At 23.6% G+C, this 14,499-nt stretch overlaps 1 protein-coding gene across 5 annotated transcripts in view; it reads right to left on the reverse strand.

The window, feature by feature from the left end:
- Positions 1-14,499, reverse strand: part of LOC100206550 (retinal-specific phospholipid-transporting ATPase ABCA4) — a 160,905-nt gene that overhangs the window by 56,175 nt on the left and 90,231 nt on the right. For 4 of the 5 annotated variants that reach the window (XR_010637485.1, XM_065792798.1, XM_065792799.1 and 1 more), the window contains exons 25-29: positions 13,711-14,093; positions 13,425-13,464; positions 6,602-6,691; positions 6,218-6,520; positions 1,716-1,968 (exon numbers count right to left, since the gene is read on the reverse strand). Coding sequence is in view for 4 of the 5 variants with exons in the window: in XM_065792798.1 (XP_065648870.1) it covers positions 1,716-1,968; positions 6,218-6,520; positions 6,602-6,691; positions 13,425-13,464; positions 13,711-14,093 (1,069 nt within the window). In the remaining variant the exon portion in view is untranslated. The remainder of the gene's footprint in view (positions 1-1,715; positions 1,969-6,217; positions 6,521-6,601; positions 6,692-13,424; positions 13,465-13,710; positions 14,094-14,499) is intronic. The other variant, XM_065792800.1, reaches the window with a different exon arrangement.

Genomic DNA, 14,499 nt, shown 5'->3' on the forward strand with positions numbered 1-14,499 from the left:
TAAAGTAACTTTTAATAAGTTGAAAAAATAGAGTTATCAATTTGCATCTTTCTAAAAAATTGTCAATCTTCCTGCATAAACTGTCAATTCCTGCAGTTTGGTCATGCTTAGATTTTTTTTTAAACACATGGACATTTAAACATTATTATCATTAACTAAATATGTAGAATTCTAAAGTGAGCTTGAAATACTTTGATAACAGAATCTGAAAACTCTACATTCATTGGAAAATAGCTTTTCATTTTCTTTATTTTCTACAACCTTATCAGCTGTGAAAAAATTTAATTTCACAACTTATATTTTTTTTTTTTCACAAATTTTTTGCATTATTTATCCTTAGCATTTTACAATGTTTTAATATTTAATTTCATTGCAAAAGTTTCTTATTGATGAACCTAAAAGATTTATAAAAACTTAGCTGGGCTCTTTTAAGACCTTTAAAATGTTTGTAGGTCGGAACCTGTAGGTTTTTTCTGTGTAGACATCATCTGTTTAGACTAAACTAAAACATTCTTAATTTTTAAGATGGATTTGTTCACAAGATGTACAGAGAAAATTAATACCAATATAATCAGCTTTAAAAGTCACAAACCAAAATGTCTATTTTAGGTGGTAGCCTAATTTTTAATTTTTTTATTGTTTACAAAATAAAAAATTTTATGGTTGCATTAAGAAGCACAAAAAGTTATAAAGATGTCAAAAGAAATTTTATATGTTTTCAAATTTTTTTATAGATTTAAAGATGTCAAAAATTTTTTTACATGTTTTCAAATTTTTTTATAGATTTAAAGATGTCAAAAGAAATTTTATATGTTTTCAAATTTTTTTATAGATTTGAAGACGTCAAAAAATTTTTTACATGTTTTCAAATTTTTTTTTTATAGATTTATGAAAATTTTATACAATCAAATAAGTTTTATAGATATTTTTTATAAAAAGAAATTTTATAGATGTTTTATCAAAAAAAATTTTATAGATATATATTATCAAAAGAAATTTTACCTAAAAAAATATACATTAACTTGTGTTTGGATATTTTTAAAGTAGATTTCTGTAACTATAGGTATGTAACCGGTAATATTCTGTAACAATGGGTATATTACCATAGTTTATTCATAATATATTAAAACTCAAAAAAATTAAAAAATTATGAAAAATGTTGCTTTTCATTCATGTTTTACCTAAAAAAATATACATAAAATATAAAAACAAAGTACATCAGGTTTTTAAATATTAAAATGACAAGTTATTTTAGTATTAATAATTATTTTAGTGAAACAAAATATGCATTTTGTATAACTATATATGCTTTATAAATATATATACATATATATTTTTGATGCAAATGTGTGATTTTAAAACTGTATTTTACAACAGCAATTTATTTTAATTTTTTTATGCGGATGAGTTGCAAATAAATAAGTTCAAATCAAAGAATTTTTTTTTGATGTGCTTGCATGTATGGAGAAACTTCTCCATACAGCAGCTTTGGTTGTCAATGCTTGTGTTTTGAAGTTTAAGTAATCTACTCAACTATAGTAGCTTGGCATTAGGGAGGTCGAAAAAAAATATCAACTTAACTATTTTTATTTTATTTGTTTAAAAGCTAAAATAATTTATTGTTATTCATGTTAGAATTATTATATTGCCCATATTTAAAAACATTAAATCATTGTTATTCAAAGTTATATATATACAAAGGAAAAACAGTTAACCTGTGATTTATGAACTCATGCATAGTAGAAATTAAGTAGTCATTCATATTGTAACCAGTTATGTTGATAATTGTATCCCCACTTGCAATTCTCATAAAAGTTGGATTATCACATTCCCTTTTTTCAGTACTATAAGTAGTTGTTCCAAATTTTTTTTCTTTACTTTCCTTAATACTAGATTCATAGTTACTCACATTATTATGTAATTCTAGTTGATTATGTGTGCAGTTTGAAAAGTACGAGTGAACTCTATCTAAAAATTAAAAAGTTGTGATAACTTTAAATAATTATAATATTGGATGAAGGAGATATAATGGTATAATAAACAGGGTTGCCACTATAATTTCAAAAGTTTTTTCCTGAGTAAAGTACATTCTTCCCTGAGTTTAGTTTTTAAATTTCCTGAGTTTTCTATATTCAATTTATATATATATATATATATATATATATATATATATATATATATATATATATATATATATATATATATATATATATATATATATATATATATATATATAAGTATATATATATATATATATACTAGATATATATATATATATATATATTATATATATATACACACACATACATATATATATATATATATCTATATAATTTAAATAGATTCTAAATGTACTAAAAGTCATAAAATAATGAAAATATTTTTTATTAATATTAAAATCGAACACAAAAAATAGTTTTTTATTTACAAACTTTATTAATAAGTTTTTTCTTTGCTTTTTTAACAATTTTACAACTGAATCTAACTCTTTTGATTCTTTTTCTGGTTCGTCACATTTTTTTTTTAAAACAGTTACTTTTTTAAGCATTGTTAAACCATTATTTTTGTCAGCATCTTCAACAGATTGAATAAAATCTTTGTTTAATGTGCAACAAGCAGTTACAAGTAAATTCTTTTTTTTCTACTTTTTTAATTTCTTCATCCAATATTAATTTTTGGTGGTTTGTTTCACACTCTTTCTTTAAACTCTTCTGCTCTGCTAAACTGATTTGTTATTGTTGTCTGGCTGACTTAACTGATAACATTAATGCATTAGAGATATTAATAGTGTCAGCTTGAATGTTTTGAGAACTCATATAATCTTTTATGATGCAATAAGACTATTGAGTTAGACTAAATATTTTCATTTAGAATTGTTTTGTTTATGCTGAAAGCTTGACCATGACTAACCATTAAAATCATTTTGATAATATAAGAAAGTTCCTAATGTTTGGCTATATTCAGTTGATGAAAATAGAAGATATCTAAACAGATGGTTTTTTATCTAAGCTAAGAAATATTTTTATATTTATTATCATGTCAATTATTAAAAGTATTGAATACTGAAGCATGATATTATCACTTTGTTTTGCAGATATAAATTTTAAACAAACAAGATAATGTAACAACCTTTTTAGTTTTTTTTTATTAGATTCAATTGTTAATGTTTTGAGTTTGATTGGTTCAAAACAACTTGCATTCGCTATGATTGCAGAGTCTAGCGGGAAGTGTTTAAGCAAACTTCCTATGGTTTTTGTGAGAAATAAAATACACTCATTTCTAAACTGTTTTATATCATTAAGTGTGATATTATCTTTAATAGTTCTTTTAAAGAGTTCTTTAATTGAAACTTCAGCCGCAAAAACCAATAATAACATCTTTTCTGGAAAGCTTTTTTCTTTTTTAGAAAAAAGAGAAAAAGAAAAAGTAAAGCAACTTTATTGCTGTCTTAACAACTTTAAGTTGTCTAAACAACTTTATTGCTGTCTTAACAACTTTAAGTTGTCTAAGCAACTTTATTGCTGTCTTAACAACTTTAAGTTGTCTAAGCAACTTTATTGCTGTCTTAACAACTTTAAGTTGTCTAAGCAACTTTATTGCTGTCTTAACAACTTTAAGTTGTCTAAGCAACTTTATTGCTGTCTTAACAAGCCATTCTTTATACTCTGGATGATTAAGACAATAACTTTAAAAAAGAAATATTCTTCTTACAGCCATATTACATATATTTATAGATTAAATGATGAAAAATTATATAAAATACATTTTCATATTATTCATTAAATCAAACTTTACTCAGTATTTTAGTATTTCCTAGTTAAGCCCATAATGAAAATTCTACTAAAAATAATTAAATAACTCAATTATAAAATATAAATTCAAATTTAATATTGAAAATAACCAAACCATATAAATTTAACACCAAATGTACAACCTTATAAACAATTATTGATAATATATATTACAAATTTTATCATAACTTATATAATTTTTAATAGTTTAATAAAAAATTATTTTCAAAAATGGAAAAAAATTTCCCCTGAGTATTCCCTGAATATTAAATAAAAATAAAAAAATTCCTGAGTTTTCCAGGTTTTCCCTGGGATTCATGCTATTTCTAGGTTTTCTAGGTTGAGTGGCAACCCTGAATAAAAAATGATCTAATAACAAAAATGAGAAATTATCACAAAAACTGTTTCCACAATTTTTATTATTTTTTATTTGTAATATTTATATTCACTTAAATTTAATGAACATTTAACAAAAAAAAATACTTGTAAACAAAAAATATAAAAGTATTGTGTTTAAATTTTAATATTAATAATAATAATATCAATAATAATATTAATAATAATAATATCAATAATAATATTAATAATGATAATATCATTAAACAATATTGTGCCATATTTTTAGTGATATGGATGTAAATAATAAAATCATCAACCCTGACAAAACAAATTTTAGTGGAAGACTGCATCAACTTCAAACGCAAACCAAAAACTACTGGTTTTGCTGATAAAAAAATTAATATTGTTTTAATTAAGTAAAAATATAAAAAATCTTAATGTCATATATTTATAACTTCCTTTTAAACTATTCATGAATACAACAAAAATCATTGGCTTTTTTTTTTGTTTGTTAAAAAAGCATTTTTGGCCTTGAATTAGGCTGGTGAGTACCTTAAAAATAATCAAAAAGTATATTTCTAAAATGTGTATGTTGTGGTAATATAAAAATATTTTTTCCCGATCTTCATTTATGCGGTTTATGTTTCCGTTAAAGTTTCTTAAATCATTTATAACATAATAAAAGGAATAAAAAAATTTTGAACAAAATAAATTTTTAATGGATCAAAAAGTCAAAAAGTATGAAAATAAAAAGTCTAAATATTAAAATCAATTATTAATCCAAGATTTTTTATGTCGCTGCGATGTACACTATCCACTCTAATAAATGTTGTTGCAGCTTGCCAATGTACATATTTTTCATAAGAATATTCAATATGTTTTTAAAGTTCTTTTACCTTGCTGACTTTTATCATAAACCAATTTTTTTCAGAAATCTTTTATATTATTATGTGGTTTATATTATTATGTAGTTTATATTATCATGTGGTTTATATTATCATGTGGTTTATATTATTATGTGGTTTATATTATCATGTGGTTTATATTATTATATGATTTATATTATTATGTGGTTTATATTATTATGTGGTTTATATTATTATGTGGTTTATATTATTATGTAGTTTATATTATCATGTGGTTTATATTATCATGTGGTTTATATTATTATGTGGTTTATATTATTATGTGGTTTATTTTTTTATAAAGTAAAGAAACAAAAGAAATACTCATTATAGCTATCAATATTAAATTTTTTAATAAAAGTTTTTATTATGTAAATTATTCTATTTTACATATTAAGTACTTCTTCTGAGCTGTCAAGAAAATGTTAACTTTTTTTATCATAATGTTTTTATTTTGAACTAAATTCTATGATAATTGAATAAGAAGTTATCATTAAAAAATATGACTCAAAAACTATAATTAAACATAGTTTATACATATTCTACAGTTTATACATATATATGTATAAATTATGTAGTTTATACATATATATCATAAGAACACTGTATATTCATATGTACAGTATTCTATATGATAAAAACACTGGATTTAAAATTTTTTTGAATAAAAAATATTTTTAGGGGTCCCTCAAGATCCTTGAACATTTAACAAGTTCTTAATATTATCAATAAAAAGGTTCTTCAAAAAGTTGTCATGAAAAGTAAAAAGCTTCTTTGCTTTTGAAAAAAAATTTCAAATAAAAAAATGAAAAAATAAGAAGAAATAAGAAAGTTTTTACTCACAAAACTTAATGTGCAATTTTTACCAACAGCAATCATATAATTTTATACTTTTTTATACTTTTTAAAAAAATTTATTTTATTTTAAAAATAATAAGTTTATTATTGAATTAGTTTAATTAAACCACATTAATTTCTCCAATCAAGTATAATGTAGTCATTAAGTTTTTATGGTTAACAATAAAAGATGTTATAAATACTAATAAAAATATAACAAAAAGTATAAATAAATAAAAATTAATTTTAATAATTTTTTTTCTTTAACTAGCATTAAAAGTAAAATAAATATTAAAAACTAAAATTTTTAAGTAAAAATTTAAAATTAATATTAAAAGTTTTAACCTTGTCCAGAATTTTCAATAAGAGCTTTCATTATACTATCAAAGTATTTATTAGTATTTGTGGTATCAACAACAACAAAGTTAGGTTTGGAAAACATGTCAGTAGATAGCTTTAAAGATGGTTTAAACGAATCCTGGCGTTGAATTAGTGTAAAACTTATTGCAACAGCAACAAATATGGTAGGAAGTAGAATTTCTGAAATAACACCTTTTATGTTCCTTATAGAATGATATAATCGTTTTTTAAGAAGGGCTTGAAATTGTTGAATCCACAATGAACATTTAGTGTGATGCTTTTCAATAACTAATGTTAAAAAACAACATTAATATAGCAGAAACTAAAATAAAAGTAAAAAAGCAATAAAACCAATAAACATTTACTTACACTGATTCTCCAAACCTTTTTCATCTTCATTTGAAGAGCTACATTCATAATCAGACATCTCAAAAGGTTCCATAATGCCACAACTTTTTTCTATTATTAATTAAAGTTTAAAAACAAGATAATGAATGATTTTTTTTTTCTTCGAAACCAATATTTTTACTAAAAAATTTACAATTGAAAAATTTTCCGAATTGAGTTCCTTTCCCCTCCCTAACCCCCCTCCCTCCCCTTACTCTTAAAAAAAAATTATAAAGCACTTCTAGTATTTAAAAATTACTTTAATAATTCTGTATTCAATACATCACAGGAAACAAACAGTTAACACAAGAAAAAAAAGTATTTCTGGATTTTGTGCATACAAATTATCTCAAGATCAAAGTTTGAGTGACAAAATGACAGTTTGCCTGGCCAGATCTATTTTGATAGATAGACTGGCCAAGTAAACTGCAATCTGGTCAAGTTGTACAAAAATATAAAAAAATTCTTTAGTTTTTTCTTGACAATTTTTTTATTATACTTACTTAGTAATGAGAATTTTGATTTTTCACAGTTTTGTTCATTTTTTATTGTTAAAGAAATTTTTTTTGTTACTAAAGTAATATTGTTATGATTTTTTGAATGCATCAAAAGCATAGAAAAATGTAATGCTTGTTCATGTACCAAATTAAATACCTGAAAAATAAACTATTTAACTATTAAGTTTACAAAACAAAAAATTAAAAAATCATATTAAATTTCTTTATAATTGACTTTTATTTATGTGATCCTTGGTGGCAATAACCGCTTTACATATTCTTGGCATTCTACATAATAACTTCTATACTTTGTCAAAGTCAATTTTATGCCACTCACTATTAAATTTTTTCCATATGTTCTTTGAACCATTTGGCATTAACTTTATTACTTCTTTATAGTTTATTCCATAAAAGTTCAATAGGAGAGATCGGGGAGGCCAACTCATTTTAGCCAATACTTGACACTAACTCACTCAAGTAATTCCTACAAAGTTTTGAAGAATCTTTGGATAGTTATTTTCTTAAAAAATCAATGGCTCCTAATAATTTGAATTCCTGAATGTATGAGATGTTTTTTTTAAATGTCTAAATACACTTCTTTTGTCATTATTCCCTCTATTTTTACAATGTCAATTGTGGGATACCCACTCAAACAGCCTTTACCCATAAGACTAACTCCACCATGTTTTAAAATTGGCAGCACACATTGTTTTATTATTTGTTCACTGACTTTTCATTGGATAAACAATGCTCTCTTGAACCAAAGATTTGAAACTTTAACTCATTGGTCTAAAGATCACATTTCCAGTAATCAATAGACTATTTTTTCTGTAGTTTTGCCCACTCAATTTTTTTAAAATTTTCCACCAAGCTCTGCATAAATCAATTGCCTTTTCATCATTGTTATAGATGCCAGAGCTTCAAGCAAACAATTCAAAGCATCGGTCAATTCCAGAAGAGATAATTTATTTCTTTTACTAGTGGTTGTAATTCTTCTGTCTTTAGCGAGGTATCTGTTCAATTTTTTTTTTGTTTTGTTTTTGTTTAATGATATAAAAAATTAGTATAATTTTCTATTTTAACTTTACTTAAAATATATTTTATATAATGTTAGTTAATAATTTATATAGTTTATATTAGTATATAATATTTATATAGTTTATAATATTTATATATAATAGTATATAATATTTATATAGTTTATATTAGTATATAATATTATAATAGTATATAATAATTTATATAGTTTAATAATTTATATAGTAATAATTTATAATAGTTAATAAACAAGAATTTTTCAAATTATTTTGAAAATTATTTTTAAACATTATTTTAAAACTGTAATCGAAAGAAAATTTCACTTTTTACCTATATGTATTTTAAGTAAAGATGTCAATAAGAAATGGGAAAAAGAAGGCTGGATGTTGGGAGGAAGTAACTAAAGTTTCAATTTGAATTTGAAATTCAAATGAACAAACTTGTTTCTCCACACAACAACTTTGTTCATGTTTCGGATTTAAAGAGTTGAGAGAGGGTTGTTATCACAATAAGGTGTACTAGACTGAGAAGGCTACTACGATTGTAGTTGCCTTCTCAGCCTTGGGAGGTGAATAAAATAAAAAGAAAAAAAAATGACAATCTCAATCTGTAAAAATATTTGAATGAAAATTCTGATAATGTATTTCCTAATAATGATTCAAATATTAGCAAATCTGCTCTGATAAATGGACCATTATCTCAAGTTGAAACAAGTTCTTTGGCATCTGTTAGTTTCATAAGTTTGCCAAAACCTTGTAAGAAGCAACAGCTGATGTCATCATACACAATATCAATTTAGTATCATTGAAAAGCTAGCAATATTTAGAGAAACTAACAGTCTTCAAATCCGACTCAAAAACTTTGGTGTTGTTTTAGATCAAGTATTTAATTTTTTTAAATTAAAGTTTTCATTACAAAATAAATCTTTATAGAACTAAAGGAAAGATAATAATTAAAAATATGATTAAATAGTAATAAAAATAATTTATTTTTTCATAGGTAAAAACCTAATGATTGAAAATGAAGATGCAGCAGAAAATGGCTTTACAATCATTATCCTGATTTTGTACTTTGGTTGATTTTGCTTAAATTAAAGGATTGTGATGTGTTTTATATTAGGATGTTAAGAATAAAATCATACCAACAATATTATGCAGTGATTGGTGGTCTATCATTAATCCAAGAAACAAGAAATCAGTTCAGAAAAAGTTGCCTGCAAGATTTTGCAAATATATTTCTAGATCAATTAAAAGAAATTTCCTAGTTTGGTTTTATCTGGTCAAAAGTTAGAAATAAAATATGCGAGAAGTGAAAGGCAAAAAAAGCTTGGACAAATATTTGAGACAGACAAAAATATGCCAAAAATGTAATCATTTTTATTAAAGTGTATTTATTCTAAAAAATCTTACTGAATGAATCTTTTAATTTATTTGGCTTCCAAAAATTTCATTGTGTTTGAAAATAATATTTTGTTTGAATTGAAGTTTTCTTTTTATAGCAAACTACTATAATATGCTTGCACTTTCAGAAATGTTGGTTAATAATAGTATGTATTAATAAAATAATAGTTCATAAAATTATAATTTATCTCAAAAAAACCTATTAAAAAAACTATTAATTCAAAATTATTTAAGATATTATTAAGAATAGAGGTTCATAAGATTCATTTATTAAGTATAATTGTAAAAGTTATTTAAGTTAATATATAAAGTCGAGGTCAAAGGTTATATTATTATTTGTTATTATTTTTGCTACGAGGATTCAATTTGACTGGACATTTTATTGATACGAGGTTTTATTGATTCATTGATCGAGGTCTCAATTTGAAAGGCCATACAGTTGTATTTAAAGCCATATACCATTTATATATATATATATATATATATATATATATATATATATATATATATATATATATATATATATATATATATATATATATATATATATATATATAGTTATTTATTTTTTTTCTTAATCTTATTATGTCTAATCTTGCTATAAACATAGAGGATGAACGGTGGCTGTCAATTCAGTCAAGCGAATTTTCAATCAAGCTAACAATCTTATGGTTGGTGGTTTGTACGGAGATTGCTTGAATGAGTTGATGAGTCTAAAAAATATAGCCATTGATAAGTATTTGAAAATTACACAGTTTGATTGCGTTATATCATCTTTGATTGAGGTGGATGAGCAGTTAGAACACGAAGAAATTACGAGTACAGAGTTTACAGAGTTTACCATTTTTTATAAGCAATATATTTTAGGTATAGAAGATTTTATTAATAAAAAATAATGTACATGATATAAGTTCGAATAAGTTTATTAGCAAGACAGTTAAGCTCCCTGCTCTTAAATTAGAAATCTTTGACGGTAATATAGCAACTGCTCAAGATGATGAAAAATGAAACATTTTTCATCATCTTGAGCAGTTGCTATATTAACCATTAATCATTTTTTAAATCTTTTTTACAAGAACATCTCTCTTAAGAACAAATTTCTTTTATTATTCCAAAAAGCCAATGTAAAAAGGTCCTGTCCGATGTTATCCTCTGTTATTCTCAGTTTACTAAATCTTGTATTTTATCCCAGATGTTAGGTTCTAGAGACTTTTGGAAAGTCTTCAACAATGTAATCAACTAAAGTAAATCTAACATTTAATCTTTAATTCATGGGTCTGGTCTTTTTACTTCTTCGCAGAATAAAGCAGAGTTTTTTGCAAAAAAGTCTTACTCTAATTTGATTCTTGAATATAATGGCCATACTCTTCCTGACAGTTAAACAGATTAACCCATTGTTAAACATCCAAATCACTCTGGCTTCCAATACTAAAGTTAATTCTCAATTAATCACTTCTATAGTTTGTGCTACAGACAAGATTTCCATCATAGTCTTAAAAAAGTGTTCTTCAGAAATCTCTTCAATTTTTGCAAAACTTTTAAAAAATGCTAAATAAGTAGTTTCGATTTTTCAAAACTCTAGAAAACATTTTGACCTCTCTAACTATCTTGCTATTATTCTTCACTCTATTATTAGTTTCTTATTTTATTTCAAGTGTCTTTAAAAATTCTGGACTTAAAATCCAAAATTTTTGTTAAATAACAAAACTCATTTACTCCAAAAAAATATTGCAATATTGTTGGCATTCTTTTTTTTTACAAATATAATCACGGTCAATGCTCAACAATAAACCAAAACTCATTCTTGTTTGGCTTTTTATTCAACAAGTTGCATCCTTTTACTATATCTGTCCCTTCATGCTATAGAAACTTTTATTAATCCATTTTTTTTTGCTTGAAATTCAAAAAAACTTTATAACTCTTACCCATCTTCATGTTTTCCTTTTTTTTATCACAATCAGTGTTCTAACACCATCACAATCAGTGTTCTAACACCCCATCACAATCAGTGTTCTAACAGTCCATCACAATCAGTGTTCTAACACCATCACAATCATTGCTCCAACACCATCACAATCAGAATCAGGTATTTAACAAGCTGTCATAAGTATTGGTGAAGATGCAAAGTGAAAAATAAAATCTATTTTGCAGAAGAGAATCAGTTGTTTATTTATTTTGATTGTAAGCAAATTGCTAATTAAGAATATGAAGTAATATGCTTAAAAAAATCAGAGCCGAAAAAAGAAAAGCTAAAAAAAAAAGAGTTGAGTGAGAAATTATAAAATGGCAGTGGATCATTACAGGATATTTTTAATGCACTAAAGAGATTGCTGGATAAATTTGATGTGTGAATGAATTTAAAATCAATCATATGACACAATCCAATTAAAACAGGAAGAACCAATAGAATTGTTGTGAAACAACAAGATGAAATTGCATGACAAAAATTTTATCAGGCCCAGTACATTGGATTGCAACACCACATACTTGACAGGATCCTGAAGCATGTGTTAGTAATTTTAATCTAACTGCTTCAACCAAACCAACTCTCAACAACAAATTTTTAGACAATATTATTAAACAATACAATGACTTGCAACAGTCCTACAAGCTAGAAACTGAAATACAAACTGTTTGAAATCTAGGTTGGAGAGATGACTTCATATTTCATATAACATATAAATATTTTAAACTTAGATTTATTGCAACTAATACATCTTGATTCAGCACTGTTGAAATGTACAAAGGTTTTAGAAAATTTATTGTTGTTGATGCGAAAGTTGTCTTTTTGAATTCAACAAAATAAATGCAATTTTTTTAATCAGTTTCAAAAGGAAGTTCATTGATTACTTAAGCCAAACCTTTTTTGGCCTGAAGTAATCCATGAACATTTTGTTATTATCCTAGTTTGTGTTTGTAAATGTGTGTGTTTGTGTCAAAAAATCAATGAAAATGTCATACAGAAATCTGTGGGGGCTTTATCTAAACTTATTTATCAAGGATAGCAAGTATGCTGAGAAATTATGGCATAGTCCTCCATTTTTTTAGATGTTTTTTCATTCAAGTAGTGAAATATTGTAATTTTAGTCAATAAAATTTCAAGGCCTCACCTTTTTTATTTTAATATACAAAAATTTTTTTTAGTAAACCATAATAAATAGCAATTTTAGTATTTTAATTTTTCTAACAAAAATGTGGAAAAACTTTTTTAAGTCAAAAATGTATTTTTGTGAAAAAATAAGAAATAAAGTTTAGCAATTTTTATTTTACTTATTGCTGTCATTGTAACATTTACTTATTGCTGTCATGTAACAGTGACTTAAACTTTCTTATTATTTCTAACCATATTCTTTTATCTGATATATATATATATATATATATATATATATATATATATATATATATATATATATATATACATATTTATATATATATATACATACATACATATATATATATACATATACATATATATATATATATATATATATATATATATATATATATATATATATATATATATATATATATATATATATATACATACATACATACATATATATATATATATATATATACATACATACATACATATATATATATATATATACATATACATATATATATATATATATATATATATATATATATATATATATATATATATATATATATATATATATATATATATATATATATATATATATATATATGTATCAATATATATATATATACATATATTTATGTATATATATACATATATATTTATGTATATATATATATATATATTATAGCAATACATATATATACATATATTATAGCAATTTGTTGACTGAGAAAACATAATGCAAAACAAAAATGAATTTATACCTGCTTTAACACTTTCGCTTTGACAAGCATTCAGAAACACCTGCAACAAAACAGATTCTGTGAAAATTAGATAAATACTTATGATATAATGTGTGTGTGTGTGTGTGTATATATATATATATATATATATATACATACATACAAATACAATTAACCTCCCCAAACAAAGCTAATGGAGAGGCTCTACTTCTTCAAAAACTTCTTTTTTATTCTTTTTTAATCTTTAATTCTGAAACACAAATTTTTTCTATATAAAATACATTTTTTTAATGTTTTAATATAAAACCTCTTCAATAGAAGAATCAGCAAGACCATAACTTTGAATTCCAAGTAATTTTTTTGATTGTTCCACATGGTAAAACAAATTTTCAAACTCCCCACTTGATCTTGCTTCAGATGGCAAGCTGAATGTTAACTCAAAGTTTGAAGCTTTTTCAAGAATAGCACCATTAACAAATGAGGAAACAAAATTCAAAAGCTCATTTGAAGATTGCAAATTATTTTTATTATCATCTAATAAAATGGTTAAACGATAACCTTTTGTAAAATGTTGTTTTAAAAACAACGAGGAGCCACTACATATAAGTTTACCATTTGATAAAATACTTATTCGATCTCCAAGAGCATCGGCTTCATCCATATAATGGGTTGAAAGAAGAATTGTTCGACCTAAAGTTAATTTAAAAATAAGATATTTTTTAATTAAAAGGACTCTTAACTCACAACACATTAGCACTTTTATTGAAGAAAATGTTAAAAAAAGCTTGAACAAAATTTTTTATTTTGATAATGATTTCTTTAAAATAAACTTTATAGACACAATCTACCGACTTTATAATATTTTTTTATATATATTTTTTTTACTTTCTATGGGTTTTTTAAAACACTAATTGCAAATTTAATATAATGTACTATATTTACAATGGTGTATACAGTGGTATGTGCAATGGTAATTTGGCCCCCTTTAATTCTAAATGACATGTTCCGAATATTTTGTAGTAAAAAAGAAATCAAAAATAAGATTGTTGAAGTAAGCTTTATGTTTTTTTTTTTTCAATATCAAAATTAACTTTGC

This window comes from Hydra vulgaris, chromosome 03 (genome assembly GCF_038396675.1).
Source record: "Hydra vulgaris chromosome 03, alternate assembly HydraT2T_AEP".
Classification (NCBI taxonomy): domain Eukaryota; kingdom Metazoa; phylum Cnidaria; class Hydrozoa; order Anthoathecata; family Hydridae; genus Hydra; species Hydra vulgaris.